The sequence below is a fragment of the Ctenopharyngodon idella genome, chromosome 6 (genome assembly GCF_019924925.1).
Source record: "Ctenopharyngodon idella isolate HZGC_01 chromosome 6, HZGC01, whole genome shotgun sequence".
NCBI classification, from domain to species: Eukaryota; Metazoa; Chordata; class Actinopteri; order Cypriniformes; family Xenocyprididae; genus Ctenopharyngodon; species Ctenopharyngodon idella.
The window spans coordinates 29,416,536-29,435,660 of record NC_067225.1 but is presented as its reverse complement, the minus strand read 5'-3'; the positions used below and the strand labels follow the sequence as shown (position 1 = coordinate 29,435,660).

Genomic DNA, 19,125 nt, shown 5'->3' with positions numbered 1-19,125 from the left:
AATAGTGATACCAAACGAAAGTCCTAAAATAATGATTTCCTAAACAGTCCGTCTCTAATTGGTTGGGCAAACAGATGCTATTCATGCTATTGGTTGAGTCAATGTTGCATTTTTAGGCTGCTCTGGGTGTTCAAACAAAAAAAAAGCAATGTTTTGAAAGCACCAGAGACACTTCTCAGGGGTTTTAATTTGGTTTGGCATTGTAAGTTGGGCTAGAAGAAAGTTTCTTAACATATTTTATTACCTGTAACTATTAAGATTTGTTTTGCCTAAGCACTGAAATAATAATAAACTGTGTATTCATGCCATCTCTCATTACTAGCAAAACCACCGGTGATCCTTATGAAACATGAACTGTACTGACCGTTACCTTTAATTCTGAAATTCAGCTATTATTTCCTCAAATAAACTCTGAAAATGTGAAGTACTGAGTTTGTGCAGCTTGCCTGGCCATTAGACACTGGATTTTATCATCACAGCAAACCACAAGTGGTGAAACTCAGCAACACGGTCTGGCGCTCCTCAGGGTTATGTCCGCAGTCCAACTCTGTTCTCACTCGTCACTTCTTAACTGCAACAAACACATTACTAAATGAATGATTGAATGACACAACAGTTACAAACAGTTATGAGGCTACAGCCAAAAATTACATCACAGATGGCTTAAGAAAAATTCAGATTCAGAATATGGACTTAATGAGTCGACACGGCAGTTCATATGTGAAAAGATTTCAGGTTTTGTGGGTTACAGATCTTATTTACCTAACCTAGCTCTAATCCATCGCTTTTCTATGCACTTCCAAATCTAAACATATAAGTTAACTCTTGAACTTGTTCTCATGAACACAAAATCCAAATCACGCAGGTCATAAACACTTCATTACGCATTGGCTGCAGCATTGAAACACAAAGTGCCAGTTTCAATGCGTTCTCACCACTATGTTAAACACCATTAATGTCTGACTAAACTTGTCCTCATATTTTACAACTTATAAACCTCACATGCATTAAATAATTTTAATATCTTATAATAGTAGATACATTATTTAGAGCTGATATTTTAATGCTATCTAGGGACATATGTCATATATTAACGGATTTATTTTGTTGGACTATACTTCCACTGTGTTATCTCTACTGTACTGCATTTCAAAACCATAGCGGCTGGCAGGTCAAGTTAGAATTTCAACATACTGTACATAAAACAGCACATATATATACGTTATATATATATATATATATATTAAAAAAAACAAAACTTTTTTTCTTGGATGGCACAGTGCCATTGCTTTTTAACACCTACTATGCCCATATTATATGCGTGTATGAGGTAAATGGAGAAAAGATTTAAAGCATTACAGAGTTTATGCAGGAAACCTTCTGCTTTGCATCTGTCAAAGTGTGTTTAAATATATATAAATATGTTTGATTAACACATTTATGTTTAATTTAGTGTTGTTGGGCAGGTTTCTTAACTTGCTGGCTTTGATTGTGCCCTTTTGCACCTTACCCTGCTCCCCAGAGGGTTAACGCTGGGAGGTTACAAGTTCCCTCCCTCTCTCTCTCTCCCTCTCACAGATTCTCGCTCAGCTCTCTAGCTCCTCTCAGCTGTGTAACCCAAAGACAGACTCTTACAAGCACCACACAGGTTTAACATCACCAAAGAGAGCACAGAATCAACAGGGGACGTACTTTCAAGCACCATTAAGAAAGGAGATCTTGCAAACTCAGTCAAGGAGTCTTACCATGAATGGAAAACTTAATGTTTGAAGATGAAACTTATCAAAAGTGGATTAAATTAATCTGCACAACTGGTAATATCTTATCTGAAACGCTCTCATTGACGTGACTATCCAGGAGAGGATCATTTCCAGATTTTTCCTTATTTTTTTTTAAGTAATTTGGAAAGTATAAGTACCTGATCATGGCTGGGGAGAGACTTATTCACCTGTTGAAGACAATTTGGATGGTATTTCTCATGCAAGGTAAGTTAACTTGTTGTCTTATACCCTCTTTATCTCTGTCATTCTATTTAAAGCAAATGGTTTTACCCATTTCAGGACACTATTCAAAATGCTAATAATTATTTATATAAGACAAATCGTGAAAGTGCATGATTATACATCTGATATATTAAATTTTGAATTGTAACCACTCAATATTTCATCCATCTCTTTTGGTTCCCATTAGAACCAAAATGGATTTTACATTGTAATGCCACTAAAAAAGCTTTTTAAGTCATACAAAGAGCTTTTTATTCTGGTGCTTTAACGCAGTGGTTCTCAATCCTGGTCATTTTGAATGTCTCCCTTATCTGACACACCCAATTCAGGTATTGGAGCCTCTGCTAATGAGCTGATGATATAAATTAGATGAGTTAAATAAGTGAGACTTCCAAAATGTGCAGTGCTACAGGACTTCAGAGCAAGGTCTGAGAATGACTGTTGTAAAGAAACCAAATATGCTCATCTCAGCCTACAATGCAACAACATTAACTTTATTAAAAGCACCATATAGCAATTTAAGAACACTATACAGCCAAAAGGATTCTAGGTAACAAAAGTGCTCTTTGCTGAACCTGAAGAACCTTTATTTTTGTTATATCATTTATCAAATCCAAGCAAGCAAAACAGTCATTATAAATCAGAAACCTATGATTATGGCACATCTAAATGAATGAATCGTATGTATTATGGTATTAATGTAAATGCAAATAATCACAAATATGAATTATGAGAATCTACGAGCTTAAATTATAGCTTAAGAATGACTTCTTGTTAATGTGTGAAAGTATGAGAGCTGCCAAGCAAAACACCTTCATTATCGAGACCAACAAGTCTGAGCATTTTCTTACTGTATCAAAAAAAGTTTTTTACTGCGTCTTTTTTTCTCCTCTGGATTTCACAAGTGTAATTAGGATCTAAAGGATGACAAAGAGCTCTCAAGATAGGGTTCAGCTAAAGTTTTGGGGTTTAATTAACCTTAATAAAACCCATGACTAAACTAGACTTGAATTGCCAAAATGAATATGCTCATGGAAGAAATACAAAAGAAGGTTTTCTGTCATTTTAAAGCTCTCTAGTGTTTTAACTTGCCAGGTCTGCTTAACAAACCAAGTTCAGGAACTTTAAAGCTTGCTCTGTTTATAAAATGCAACTCATGCTTGCACCCTTTCTGAACTACTTAATATGTAGGTCATTCTTTGCCGTTGATATCATTGCTGATGTTGGTGGGACATTTGTGCATGTGTAGAAAATGCTTCTACTTTGCATGCAAAAGGTTACATAAAAAAAATGTTAATTCAGACTTCTGAAGCCCACATTATTAAAAAAAATTCTTTGCAGCACTTTCCATTTATCGTTGTGGTCTATAAGGTTCTTTGGAGATGAGTTACTGATGTTACATTTATAGGTTCTTCAGATCATTCTGGTTTTTGGCTTCTTTAAAGCACCACACAGATGTTTTTTTTCGTAGAAATAGAGAATAAAAGTAATTTCAGAACCATTTAAAGGTTATGCCAATGGCATAAGGTTATAACTTTCATTTTAAGAGTGCACAAGTAACAGAAATTTGGCTTGTTCTCCAGGAAAATGACTGTAAGTCAGTCAGGTGGAGTTTCAAGAGGTCTTAATATAAATGGCAAAGAGTTTAGCTTGACACTGTGATCTTATTCTCACCTTTCCCCGTGCACTGCTCTTTTCACCTGTCAGTCTGCTCCATGGGCCCCGGACCCCCGTTTTTGTTCCAGGCTCTTTTAAAGTTAGCAGGGGTGTAGAGGAGGCCATTGTTTCCTGTGAAAGCAGATCACAGCCGTGGAACTATAATGCCACCATTAAAATAATGATTAGAGTAACAGGCCAACGCCATTAACGACCCCTTCTGTTCGTATGCCATTTAGTGGCTGTTTTTCTTCTATGCTTTCGTTCCTTTTAGTCAGGGATGGTTAGGGTGATGAACAAAGCAATAGGCTTCTGTTCTCACTATCAGGCCGTCTACAGAACGACAGAGAGAGAGAGAGAGAGAGAGAGAGAGAGAAAAAGACTGGCGCAATTACACCCGCCCCCAGTGACTCATGGCAGTTACCCATGACCTCGGAGGTCAGTATGTGAGCATTTATGTGCCTGTACTTACTCTTTTCTTAAAAAACAGCTGAATTAGATCTGCCAAAATTATTAATATCATGCCTCTATGCTTCAGTAATATGCCAAAACAGATACTAAATGCAATGCTGTATTGTAGACACTTTGTCTGCTTTGATTTAAAAGTGGAAAATTATTTAAGATTTTACAAGAACTTATGCTTCAACATTGATAAAGCATGAAGGGCTTTCCAGTATTACATGGAATCACCACCATAATTCTTCCAGCTGTTCTGCATTGTCTGCTTTGAGATGCATGAGTGATATTCATAAGCAGAGAACATGAGAGAAAGCCTGTCAGCCATTTATAGATAAAAGGAGGCCCAGTATTTGTAAGAGAGATTTTGACACTTCAAAACCATCAATCAGCTATGGAGCGAAAGATCAGACCAGTTACTAACCGAGTGACGTTAGCTGATGTGGAATTTGGTCAGCAACAGGTTGGAATATATGGTTGACAAAATACAAAAATATAACCCCATATATATGATATGTATTATATACACTACCGTTCAAAAGTTTGGGGTCAGTAAGTTTTTTTGAAAGAAAGAAATTAATACTTTTATTCCACACACTCTAAAAAAGAATTGTTGGTTTAACTTAAAAAAGTAAGTTACCTGGTTGCCTTTGAAAATTGAAAAATTTGAGTTAATACAATGAAGGCGATTGGTTTAATCAACAGAAACTCAAAATATTATGTTATCTGAACCACATTAATTATTTAAGTTGATTTGAAAAAAGAAAAAATGTGATAAATCATGAAAATAATTTTTACAGTGCAGTGATGCATTAAATTGATAAAAATTACAGTACAGACATGTCAGAAAGATTTTTTATTTCAAATAAATGCTGTTTTATTGAGCAAAAACATTAAGCAGCACAACTGTTTTCAACATTGATAATAATAATAATAATAATAACTGTTTCTTGATCAGCAAAGCGTTATAATATAATGATTTCTTAAGGATCATGTGACACTGAAGACTTGATGCTGAAAATTCAGCTTTTACATCACAGGAATAAATTGCATTTTAAAATAAATTCAAATAGGAAACTGTTACTTTAAATTGTAATAATAGTTCATAATATGACTGTTTTACAAATACATGAAGCCTTTATGTGCATCAGAGACGTCTTTCAAAAACATTTAAAAATCATAAAGACGCCAAACTTTTGAACAGTAGTTTATAATATCACCTTTATACTGACATGTTGATAGTTAAAAAAAGTTTTTAAATACATGTCAAAGTGAGTCTTTGCATATTATTGAATATCATTGAAATACTGTTTTTTTTTTTTATTTGGATGGGATGTGGCATGACACATACTGAAGTTAGTGTAACATAATCCCACTTGTGATCAGATAACTACAGCAAAAGTTGCGTAATTAAGTTCCAAATTTTCGTATGGTTAACTGCATTCGTGCCATAATTAGCACTTTATTTTACAGTCCTGTTCCCCATGTACATATGATGTATACTTATTACAGTAACGGCAATAACTGGGTAATAACTAACCATGAACCTACCCCTCAACCTAACCTTAACCCATGTAGTTACCTTACATTACCCAGTATTTTCTTATTCAAGTACACTGTAAGTACATGTACTGTAAAATAAAGTGCAACCGGTTAAGTTAATCAAGAGTTCTGCAGGTTAGTCACTATCACAGTGATGTTGAATTAACCCTCGGGTAACTGTTAGTTTGGGGGAGAACCTTTCTCATAATCCCTTATCTAAATAAAAACAATTGCTGGATGAAGCAGGTTTAGTGTTCATGAAAAGACAACAATGCTGCAGAATTATAAGGAAGTTGAGGGATGAGAAGGATTCTGGGAAAAAAACAAAACACACACACACACACACACACACACACACACACACACACACCCACCCACGGCAGATGACCTCTGAACTGCTCTGTACACAAATCTTATTCACACTCACATGCACACATCAATAGACAAACATATATTCTCCTACCCTTTTCATAAGCATATGCACATGAACATAAGCGTGCGCACAACTTTGTTGGCCCTAGTGCACATATGCATGCACACACATGCAGACTTTACTCTATATGAAACTTTACCTTTCTGTAACTGTACTTCATCAGACAAAAAGAGTGTGACAGAGGGAGAGAGAGAGGAAGCAAGGAATCTGAGCTCTATCCAAAGTAAATGAGGTGTAAATGGGAGTTTTTTCATCAGGGAGCAGTTATCAAAGCAGGGGTGGGTGGGAGAAAGAGGCGGCGGGCGGCACAAAGGCAGTTAAACACTGAAAGGGGCCATTTCATGCATGTGGCAGTACTGAGATGATGGTATCAGATTGTGATACATGGTACTCTGATATATGCAGTGTCTTCACTTAAATTATTATGCTGAAAAGTTTAATTTATTTTAAATGTAAAAAATATTGCAAAAGAAGCATTTTCACTGCTGGTCTCAGACCTTTGGATCCCACCGGTTTGCAATAAGATACTTCAAAGAATACCATGGTACATACAAAAAAATATGCCTACATACATATGCATATATGTATGCACACACACACACACACACACTGCAGAAGCATTCTTGTTTCAGTTTGCACTTAAGCAGGATTTTACTGAACTAATGATAAAAAACTAAATGTGTCTCTCACAGCCTCATTTTCATTCACATCATCTTAAATGGGCAACGGCAAATGGCAGGAGTAATAGTGCTAAAGAGGAAGGGTTATTTTATTTTTGGCCACTCTTCAGTAATGACGCATTAGGGTGAGAGAGAAGCTGCTCAAATTGAAATGACAAATAAAAACAAATACATGAAACCAGTCGGAGGTACTTTTGCTAGCCTCGCTTCTTCTATAAATCAATGTCTCCAGTGTGTGTATGTCTGGGGGTGTTGAATGGTTGGAATATTAGGACAGGTAGTTTACTTTGGCTCGCACTAAAGGGAATTGCCTGTAAGCAAAGAGACCACACACATTCTACCACAGCCCCCTCTGCTGGTCAATATGATGAACTGCCGCTTTGTCTAGGACACACAGGCTTCTGTGCCATTCACAGGGAGATAGAAAGATAAAGACAGATAAGAGAGAGAGAGAGAGAGAGAATATAAGAGATAGGATCTTCTCCTCACAAAATTTACACGGGGTCTACACTGAGAGCGCGCTCCCATTTGAATCAGTTACAGGGACGTTTAGACATACAATAATTCACTCACCGTCAAAAGTGATCAATTTTTTTCTTGCAACATACAAGGTTGAGGTAGGGGTGGGCGATATGGCAAAAATATCATATCGATACGATAACGATTTTTATCACGATTCTTCATGTTGTTTTTACTATTTTGCAAGTTACTGAGCATTACAGCCAAACTAATTTCCCTATTTTAAAAACAAAGCCTTACAAAATAACAAAATATAAAATATAAAAATTAAAAATGGCAGACATTTAGGCCAAATTGGCGAAGATAAAAATCTTTGTCATTATTTTTTATGTTATTTGTTATTATTTGTTATTAATTTTATCTTTGTTATTAAAAAAGAAGGAAAAACATAGGCTACACATTATACAAATGAAATTAATAAAATTTATTTTTTTTCAGCTACAGTAGATGTATTTAACAGTAGCATTCAAGTAAAAAATTAAATGAACAAATATAAAAATATAACACTAGACTTCACTGTATAAATTATACATTGATTCTTAATAAAGCTAATGTATTAAAGTAAAAAGTTATTTTGAAGAATGTGACCAGACAGTTGCTGGTCCACAGTGACTATGTTTTTCCTACCATGGTAGTCAATAGAGACCAGCAACTGTCCGGCTAACCCACATTCTCCAAAATATTTTATTTTGTGTTCTACACAAGAAAGAAATTAATACAGTTTTGAAACAACATTACAGTGAACTATCCCTTTAAGGACAAGCGACCGCATGGTTAATATTAGGCTGCTCTGTCACTTTAAAGACCTGCACGTATATCTAATATACAGCCACGCATCCAATTTTCTCTCAAATGTTTACTTTCACTTTAGACATAACCAACTGTGTTTATGTAAACTTTGTGCGTATTTGACAGTATTAGAGCAATCGGACTCTAAAGATAACTTAGTAATCAGGCGCTGTTTGACAGGCTTTTAGTGCCTGTGCGCTTCGCGTGAACGCGCTCTGAAAAACGCATGTCAGAACAGCGCATCAGCACGCGAAAGAAAAGTTTAACCGGCAAGGCACATGAAATAATGAACTTTTGTGGACTGAAGTGTCCCGCGAATATTACTCTACCGCTGCGGTAAAATGTGATGTGAATGTACGTCACGTTGAACAGTATGCGGAGACGGAGGCGCTGGAACTGCAACTGATAGAAAGCACTGTAGCACAATACTATGATATTTCTTCATAAGCAGATCGTGGAGACATTTTAATCGTCCACGATCAAAAATCGTTATATCGCACACCCCTTTGTTGAGGCAAGTTCAACTTTATGCAAATGACAGTGACTTCCGGCCGTTCTAGGCTTTTAAAACATGGGAATGAATTGTGAACATTGGGAATAACCACAGCCTTTAACCCAGGGGTATGAAATCCTGCTCCAGATGTAATAGCCAGGCAACCGATCATAAACTAAACTACCTCATTTAATATTCATAAGTTTTGAACAGGATCTGAGAAGTTAAAATGTCGAACGCAAATAATAGACTATTCTAGAAACTACTAGTGTCTTAAAATCTGACTTCCCATAGTAAAGTATTACAATTTTAAATATGTTATAAAATAGTTTTGAAAATGAGCCCGTGTTAACAATACACATACAAGAGATTGATTAGAGGCTGTTGAACCATCCATACAACAGGCGACTAAACATCACGTTAACTCTAACATTATCACATTATTGTGATCATGAGCAACAAGTCTTCTTTCACATTGGGAAAAAAAAAAAAAAAAAAAACAGAGCCTGGATCCCTCCCAAACAGCATAAGGAAATAATTCCCTCTTTTAGGGAGCAAACAACTCGAGACCCGGCCTGACATTCTCAATAAATGCTCTGTAATTATGCAATCAGAGTAATTTTAGGGCTATCCAAATGGGAATAAAAGCTTTTCTGTTTTGTGCTTTTCAGAGAGTAGGCTTTATTTTATTAGAAGTTCATCTGATTGATTAATAAACTAATAAAATATTACAAATCAAAGACAAGATGGTGACAAGGTTTATGTAAGGTATAATTGACGACAGGCCGTTGAATTCTAAGAAAATAATGCACACCCGAGGTGGTAATGCGGCCACGACGCGAAGCGGAGTGCATTATTTTCTAAGAATTCAACGGCCCGGAGTCAATTATTCCGCTTATACTACGGTTACCACACCTCAAGACACTGTTCCAATGTTGTATTTCAAGACCTTTGTCAGGTTTTTGTCCTTAAAACACTTGTGTGTGGGACTAATTTCTTACGCATCTCATCCCAAGCCTCCGTTGCTAATTCTAAACCTCATTTCAGAACTAGTAACTGAGGCTTGAGCCTTGATAGCAGAATAATAGTTGATATAGTTATTAACGCAGTTACTCCCTGGTGAGAAATGTCGGTAACACTTTATTTTAGGGTCTTTTAACTAGTTGCTTATTAGCATGCATACCAACTACTTTAGCCGAGCTTTTCCCTAAAAATAATTGCACACCTTAGAACGTTGGTCAACCAATCAGATTCGAGCATTCATATGATAGTATATATCATAAATCCAAAATAACTTTTTTCAACATTGATAATAATAAGAAATGTTTCTTGAGCAGCAAATCAGCATATTAGAATGATTTCAGAACAATCATGTGACACTGAAGACTGGAGTAATGATGCTGATATTATTTCTAATATTATTATTTGTATTCAAATAAATGCAGCCTTGGTGAGCATAATAAATATTACCATCCCTAAATGTTTGAACTGTAGTATATATTACAATTATGATAATTTATTACAATTTTAAAATTTTTTATACATGGTACTTGCAGTAATACAATAATAAAAATCTCTGCTAGAATTACAGACAATTCATATGTAAAAACTCTCACCCCTAATTTATCATTCCAATATTCCCCCAGTTTTTGGGGAAAATGTGTTTAATTGTCATAGAAAAAAAACATCACAATGCAGTAATTTTAATTGTTCTAAAACAGGCTTCATTTTTCGATTTTGGGGTGAAATGTGACTTGGACCTGTAACAATTATTTGACATTTTCACAGGAGTAAATGAGGTCCCAAATAAACTGTTTCTCTCCTTCCCACCCTTCCTCTTTGTATGAAGTTTTATAGAACAGCGCACGCTTTTGAGTCCATGTATAGCGAAGCACTTCTCAGCATGCAACTTCCCAAAGCTCTCCCTCTGCTAATCAGGTTTACTACACCATATATCTACAATGTTCTTACTCAAGGACAGTTCTGTGGCGAGGCCTACGGCAAGGAGATTTACAGATCAAACAAAGATGCCCAGTGCCATGTTGACCAATCTCACTCCTCACGAGCTGGAACCATGTTTGCTTTTCTGTCTGTTTAAAAAAATTGTCAAAAATTGTTGTTTGCATTGGCCAGGGCCACATATCCCTTCCTATTCCCTTGAAGATAGTGTCTGATTGAAGTGACATGCCAAACCTCTGGCCCCCTGCCCCTCACCACAAATCGTGGTCAGAGCAGGATTGGGATCTATATATGGCTCTAATAGACCTCATCACATTTCATTACACGGAAAATTACAGAAATGCAAAATCCTTCAACCACTTCCAGTTCAGCAGAATCCTGTTTATAGACCGTAAAAGACCATGAAGTGAAAATGCTCCTCTTGGAGTTTTTTTTTTTATTGCTGGAGGTACCAAAGCTTTTTGAAGTGTCTGAGGTTTTTTACAGGCTTAATTTATTCGGAAATGTGGCTACAGAGTCATGAAAAGAGATCAGCACATTATTGCAAATCTAGACCTTCTGAAAGGATTTCAGTGAAGCCTGTTGGATTTAATATATTGGCAACTCTTACAAGCAACAACAATCCACATAATCTGTTAATTAGGACTTAAAACTTATGATCAGCAAACACTTAAGCAATTTTTTTTTATTATTAAAAACAAACATATAGATAATATATATCTATATTTTTTAAAAATAGTTTGCTTTTTGCAAGACAGCTAATTCACAACTTCAAAAATTAAGTTAAGCCCCTTAGCAAGTTGTCAAAACCTAACTTTTTGATATAAACAAAGCTTGTATGCAGGCAGATATAACAATGCAATGTCTTCATTAACACACATATAATATTTTCCGTCTCTCCTCAGTTTTGTGTGTGATGGGCAGTAAGCTGTGGGAAGTGCCCACCGCACCCCTCGTACCCCATGCCAACCTCAGCGCCAGACTGTTTTGGGAGCCACAGTGCCAGGTTCAGCTACGCCATGTACAGAATGAAGCACGAATCACAGCCACCATACCACCCAAACTGGAGGGCCACTGGGTGTCAAGCAGGTAAGAGGCCCCTAGAAAGACTTTTCTACTTTTAAAGTCAGCATGAATTCAAATTTTACCAAAATTACGTTCTTAATACAAAATCCTGGTCTTATTGTGAACGATTAATCGCTGCATATAATCACTGCTGAAAAAGTCAAGCAACTTATTCAGTAAATCTTTAAAAAGTGACTAGCAACCTTGAAACATTTAACAATTTACACTACTGATCAAAAGTTTGGGGTTGGTAAAAAAAAAAAAAAAAACAGTAAAAAGGGTATTATTGTGAAATATTATTATAATTTAAAAGAACTGATGTCTATTTTAATATATTTTAAAATATAATTAACTCCAGTGATGGCAAAACTGAATTTTCAGCATCATTACTCCAGTCTTTAGTGTCACATGATCCTTCAGGAATCATTCTAATATGCTGATTTGATGCTCAAAAACTTAATTTTTTTTTGCGAAAATTGTGTTATATTCCTTTAACATTCTTTGATGAATAAAAAGTTAAAATAAAGAGCATTTATTTGAAGTAGAATTATTTTGAAAGTCTTTACTGTCACTTTTGATCAATTTATAACACCCTTGCTGAATAAAAGTATTAAAGGGGTCCTTGATTATGATTTCACTTTTTTAACTTTAGTTAGTGTGTAATGTTGCTGTTTGAGCATAAACAACATCTGCAAAGTTACGACGCTCAAAGTTCAATGCAAAGGGAGATATTTTCGTTTTCAGAAATCGCATTTTAAGGACTACAACAAACGGCTGGTAGGGACTACAGTGAGCTTCTTCTTGGGTTGGTGACATGACAAACCCCAACATTTACATAAACCCCGCCCCCGGGAACACACAGGGGGTGAGGCCATGTTGGGCTGCTTTAGAAAAGAGGAAGAGTTGTTGTAATAGAGTGTTGTTGCCATGTCCATTTTATGCTGGACTGCTTCACAAACGAGGGTCAATTCAATGCTGGATTTGCACAAAAGATTAACATGACGGCACATGCTAGTTGATGAGTTGAATCAACTCCACAACAACTAGATGCATTCTAAAAGTCGTAACTGCTTCCTGAGTCTCTCCATCAGTGTCGACTCCGGTTTGAACAATGTAAGGCTGAACACTGTTACTGACAATCGTCATTTTGGCTGCATGAGATTCTCCAGCTTTGTTGTTGTTGAGCAACCGAAACGTGAGCTGTTAAAGCTCCGCCCTCTTCTGGAAAGGGGGCCGGGAGCAGCAGTTCATTTGCATTTAAAGGGACACACACAAAAACTGTTTTTTTGCTCACATCCAAATAGGGGCAAATTTGACAAGCTATAATAAATGATCTGTGGGGTATTTTGAGCTGAAACTTCACAGACACATTCTGGGGACACCAGAGATTACACCAGAGAGGGGCATAATAGGTTCCCTTTAATTTCTTTCAAAAAAAGAAAAATTCTTGCTGACTCAAACTTTTGAATGGTAGTGTAGCTAACTGAGATTTTTAAGGGGACAATATATGTATGAATGTATATTTATCAGATGATATTTATGTTGCAATAATCTGGCAAAAAAGAGTATTAAAAATTTTACTCAATTTTACAATAAATACTAAAAATTAAGTCCCATCCTACATTTTGCCTCATTGAACATCCTGTTTCACTTGTAAATGCATTAGATTATGGAAGTAAAATGGTTTGCAAATGCCATATTGACTAACTTCTTGACCATATTTGTTATTTCCTTCTCAGATGTGAAGTGCGGCCCGGTCCAGAATTCCTCACTCGATCCTATACATTTTACCAAAGCCCCACACGTCTCTTCAGGGCGCTCCAGCACTACTACTCTGACAGTGAGTGCCACATCCCAACCTACTCTCTTGTGATCAGGGGTAAACTGCGGCTACGCCAGGCCTCATGGATCACCAGTGGAGCCACTGAAGCGGAGCACCACCTCCATAAAGTAGGGATGATCATTCACAGCCAGAAGGCCATCCATCATCTCGCGACCCGCCTGCCCTCGTCCTGCCTGGGGCTCAAAGCTGGAGGACACCTGGTGTCTCATCGCTTCTATGAACTCTTTAATGCCAAAGCAGAGAAAGACTGCCTGGGTGCTCTTGGGTTCTCCATGATGGAACTGGAGTTGTTGCGGGTGGAGACCCATCACCATCCTCACAGCAGGCCGGCTCAGGAGCTGTTCTTAGGGGACGTGCACACAGACTGGAATGAAAGGGTGCACCATAGACCGACTGGTTTCCAGGAGCCTCTACAGAATGCTATGGTGAGAGTTAAAGAGAAAATGAAAATTATGTCATCATTTACTCACCCTCATGATGTTCCAAACCCATAAGACTTTGGCTAATCTTTAAAAAACAAGATCTTTTTAATATAACCTGACAGGTTTCTGTCCCTCCATTGAAAATCAAGGTATTCAAAACTGAAAAGAACCAGAAAGGTTATAAAAATGGGCGTAAAGCATGGAGTACGTAAAGTATGCAGGTTAGGTGGATTGGACATACCAAATTGGCCGTAGGTGTGAATGCGTGTGTGTGTGTGAGTCCCAAACCATGTAATGGGGAGGGTTGGGGAGAGACCTAGCAACCTACCCCAGAAAAAACATTGCCAAGAAAATGAATGGTCAGTCTCTCGCGTATGGCGAGAGATGGCCATAGAATCACCAAGTCGGATATGACTGAAATGGGAATGAGAGATAGAGATCACTTTAAGACTAAAGTATTTTTTTGCTCAAACTGCTTAGGTCTGCTAAAATGTTTCAAATGATGACCATATTCGAACTTATAGCTGGGTATTGTGCCACCAGACTAATGTAAAAGTTCACGTTAAATGTGTATAACAGGACTGCGTATTCGCCTAGTCAATGTGAAGTAAGCAAAAATAAGGTTAGAAACAATCTACGCATGCATGCAGATGCAAACACTTGCATATATACTGTTCAAAAAGTTTAGGATTGGTATGATTTTTTGATGTTTTTGAAAAGTCTCACCAAGGTCATAGTCTCACTATGAATATAAAGTTCAAAAGAGCAGCATTTATTTTAAATAAAAATCTTTCGCAACATTATAAACGTTTCTTTCTCTCTCTCAGCACCACATCCACCCATGCCCAGTGTGCGCCCTGGTATACCGAGCCTCTGAACAGCATCCACCCATTCTTCACCCATCTCCCTCCATCCCTCTGGATCTAAACGGAAACTGGGTGAGCCAACGTTGTGAGTCCCGTCCATCCGTCCTCTTCCTTACCCGCCTTTTTGCTTTCAACGAGGAGCAACGCACTTGGGAGGGCACCTACCAACATTACTCTGACCCAATGTGCCGCCAGCCCATCTTTACATTGTTGGCATCAGGTCATTATGCTAAAGTAGGACACTCCGTTAAAGTACGTGGGGCCACCGAGCTTGTTTTCAAGGTGACACGGGCAAAAGCGATTGTGTTTGACCATGCATTGTTGCGGGAATTGAATACAACGCAAAATGGAAGATGTGGACAGGCGGGCAGGTGGGAGGTGGGTGTCGAGCAAGACATAACCTGGACGGATGGTTGCCACGCATTGGGGATACGACTTCCGCACAAAGAGTATGAGCTGTTTAAGATGGGGGTTAATCATAAAGGGCGCCCCCTGTTGTTTAATGGGGAAAGGCCCACGGATGGATCCAGCCCGGATCGACCTGCAAAAAGGCCAACATCCTTTCAGACACCAATGGTGCAATGCAGCACAAGGGTCGGTGTGGTGCCACGCTACAGTTCCTTCAGTGATCATTCAACGGGACCAAAGATAAGCTCTGCTAACGCACTGCACTCTTCATTGATTCTGCTGTCAATTCTAAATGCATGGTGCTGGAATATTCATCTTTTGTAAAAAGTGACGTGCCATTCTTGTTCACTGTTCAAATCCTGACCCATTTATGAAGTGCATAGCACAATCTGATAGACTGAAGGAGGATCGCTCAGTTCGGTGCTATAACAAAATGCTTGCTGCAAATGCCCTGAAATATGACTTTTTTATCTAAAGAGATTTTCATAAAGCAAAAATGTACATAGAAACATTTTAATCATATAGTATATCAACATTAATTTTAATGTCTGTCATTTGGGGTGTTGTTTCATATTTTGATATGAACTACAGATATATATGAATATCTATTCAAAGAATGATTGTTCTGTAGAAAGTGCATTTACCAACATTCCAGCAAGTTAAAGGCGAAGTACTTCAAATACTTGCCAGTAAGCAACCAATGGTGCAATTTTGGGCAGGACTATCTGTGTGACTGACCAATGGGAGATGGGAGAGTTTGGGGAACCTGTTTGAAAACAATCATTACTCTGTTCGGTGCAGAAATGACTCACTTAAGCTTTAAGACATGGGAGATATAGATGGACATCCAGATTCCCATTTGTCTGGGAATGAAGAAAGATCTTCCAAAATCTGGTTATATGTTTGAATTGAAGTGCATATATGGACTAAATTTGACATTAACTACCCTGTATTATTTGAACATTAAGCCACGTAGCTCATTTTTGCCATCTAATACATTTTATTTAGTTTTAATCTTCTAATAATGGTGAGGGTGAACATATTTATTGCCACCATTAAAGTAATTTTGATAAGAAACACGATGGATGCTCTTTTTTGAACATTGATTTTCTGTTATTTATGTTTACACACATCTACATATATAATACAAACGTATCGTGTGTGACTGTATGCACATTTGGCGAGCTCTTGCACAATGGTTCAATTCAATTCCAATGTTGAATACATGTGCAAGACATTTGAACAGACCTGTCATATGGCTTCCACATTATGCTCACGCTTGCCAATATCTGAAGCATAAGTTCTCAGAACTCTGCGTACAAATCTCTCCCTCTGTTTATTTGGAAGAACAGGAAGTGTTCAACTCATTCAGTCTTAGTTTAGCAGAGCGTGCGATTTTCTGTTTTTACAGAGTGGAGTGATTCCTTGTTCTGGAGGCAATCTTCAAAAAAACGGAAGAAAAAACCCCTGAAACTGTCAAACATAAAAGTGCACGCATGATATTGATTGTTATAGTTTTGACACGACCCTTAAAAAAATCTACCATAGTAGCCAGTGTTTCCAAAATACCATAGAACCATATAAACCAATAAATAAATATAATATCCTAAAAAAAAAAAAAAAAAAAGAATTCCCGTATTTATTTATTGGTTTATATGGTTTTACAGTAGATCTGGTCTTTTTATTGGGAACCAGTTATTATTATTCAATAGAATCCCAAGGTAAGTGCATAAGTATTAATGCATCAGTTAATATTAAATTATGAAATAATCAAAGATGCTAGACACTCAGCTAATGTTCAAATATTGTACACAGAAAAATCCCATTCTTTTCTTCATTGAGATGCTTCTGTAAAAGCCACATTATTTACAATGATTTGTGAAGAACTACACTACCCATGATCCTTAACAGACCACCAGTCAGAAGTCACTGTTACCACGGAAACAGCAAATACCAAGAAATTACAGCAAAAGAACTCACAACATCCCCTTGCTCCCATGATCTTTCTCCCAAGGTCTTTCTACAGTCTCAAATGACTTTTTTATTTTTTTTTAATCCAAATATTTTGAAATAATCAAACACTATAGTTAGTATATATGTGTTATATTACACACAATATATATATAGACTGTGTTTTTAAACAATATTTCTTCATGGTTTACAAACTTTTTTTTTTTGGTTTCAAAATTCAAGATGAGTCACATTAAAATTTTTCGATTCTGGCCTGTAACTCTCTATTAAAAAACTTCAAGTACTTGCCAGTAAGCAACCAATGGTGCAATATTGGGCAGGACTATCTGTGTGACTGACCAATGGGAGATGGGAGAGTTTGGGGAACCTGTTTGAAAACAATCATTACTCTGTTCGGTGCAGAAATGACTCACTTCAGCTTTAAGACATGGGAGATATAGATGGACATCCAGATTCCCATTTGTCTGGGAAAGAAGAAAGATCTTCCAAAATCTGGTTATATGTTTGAATTGAAGTGCATATATGGACTAAATTTGACATAACTACCCTGTATTATTTCAACATTAAGCCACGTAGCTCATTTTTGCCATCTAATACATTTTATTTAGTTTTAATCTTCTAATAATGGTGAGGGTGAACATATTTATTGCCACCATTAAAGTAATTTTGATAAGAAACACGATGGATGCTCTTTTTTGAACATTGCTTTCAAAATCCCTCTGAGGAATGAATGTTACAAATACTTAACACAAATATTAAAGTGCGAAAAGCACTTAAAAAAAAAAAAAAAAAAAGAAATCTGGTTGTGTGCAAGTCTTGTGTCTTATTAATCAAAGTTCTTAATCAATGTTCTTAATATATGCACTTGCCAGATAACAGCCGAACCCAGAGTTCAAACCTAGCAGACATGAAAAGAAATTTGGACAACCCTTAATTTTGCGACGTTCATCATCGCAAAGCCTTCAATGCCATATTACCCAACTGCATGTCATATGGCCAACCATTACCCAAAATACTCGAGCGACTTCCGCTAGCTACTCAATTTCTTTTTACTCATCTTAAGCTGTGTCATTAAAACCATCTGCAGGCTTATTTCTGTTAAACAACTCTTTTGGAATCATAAAACGACAGAGTTTGTGGTTTTTCTGTTAAAAGTTATGAAATAATGGTTGCTGGCCGAGGTACGCAACGGAAGAGAATGCAGAGGGCAAAACGAGTCAGTGAGTCACATCCAAAAGGCAGCAGATTGTTCATATTAAATCTTGTCGGTGACGGTGGCTCTGGGTGCCATGAGGTAATGCTTTCTGGTTGTAACAAGAGTTCCGAAGGTTGGGAACTTGGAAATAATAAATAGAGAGAGGGAGAACAAGTCACATTTCCATACTGACACTCAAAAGCAGTTGCGTCTGTTAGAGCTCGCCAACAACAACAGATGAGTCCAAGCTAACTCTAGAAGTCCAGCAAAACTGATTAAAAATAAGCGACAATTCTGTCTGTGGTTACTGTTAAACTAATAAAAGCCAACTGTCAGAGGATCATATTGCAAAAAAGCCTTCGGCTTGTAATCACGCTTCTTGCTTGTCAAAAGAATCTATAAAAAGATTTAACACAAGGCCTATTTTACACTGTTCAATGAAAAGTTACGAAGCATAACAGCGTGACTGTGTCCTAGTTACAATGTCTTTGCTCCATGCTCCACTGCTCCAATTATTATTGCTAATGGGATGGGCGTCTTTGATCATTGGCTCTTGTGATCAAAAACAACACACTAGAGCTGCCGTAGTGGGTCAGGATGACAAAATAAACCGGCTTAAGAACTTTTAAAAAGGGAAGAGAAACATTTTCCATGTCTTTTGTTGTTGACATCAAAGGCTGTGCGCATTTGCCACTGGTAGAAGCTAACTAAATAGCGTGACATCCTCAAAAACCATGAACAAAAGTACACAAGGTGAACAAAAACATGACCCGGACGGCATTAAATTCACTTGCAAACTGGATGAACATAAAAAAAGTGCACCGT

General features: G+C 37.1%; 1 protein-coding gene across 1 annotated transcript; it reads left to right on the top strand.

Moving 5' to 3' along the window:
* The first annotated feature begins 1,628 nt into the window (after positions 1-1,628).
* Positions 1,629-16,211, top strand: apcdd1l (adenomatosis polyposis coli down-regulated 1-like). Its single transcript, XM_051898193.1, has 4 exons — positions 1,629-1,985; positions 11,436-11,619; positions 13,335-13,863; positions 14,688-16,211. Exons 1-4 carry the CDS (start codon positions 1,925-1,927, stop codon positions 15,456-15,458), a joined length of 1,545 nt encoding a protein of 514 aa, XP_051754153.1. The 5' UTR covers positions 1,629-1,924; the 3' UTR covers positions 15,459-16,211.
* Positions 16,212-19,125: the final 2,914 nt, after the last annotated feature.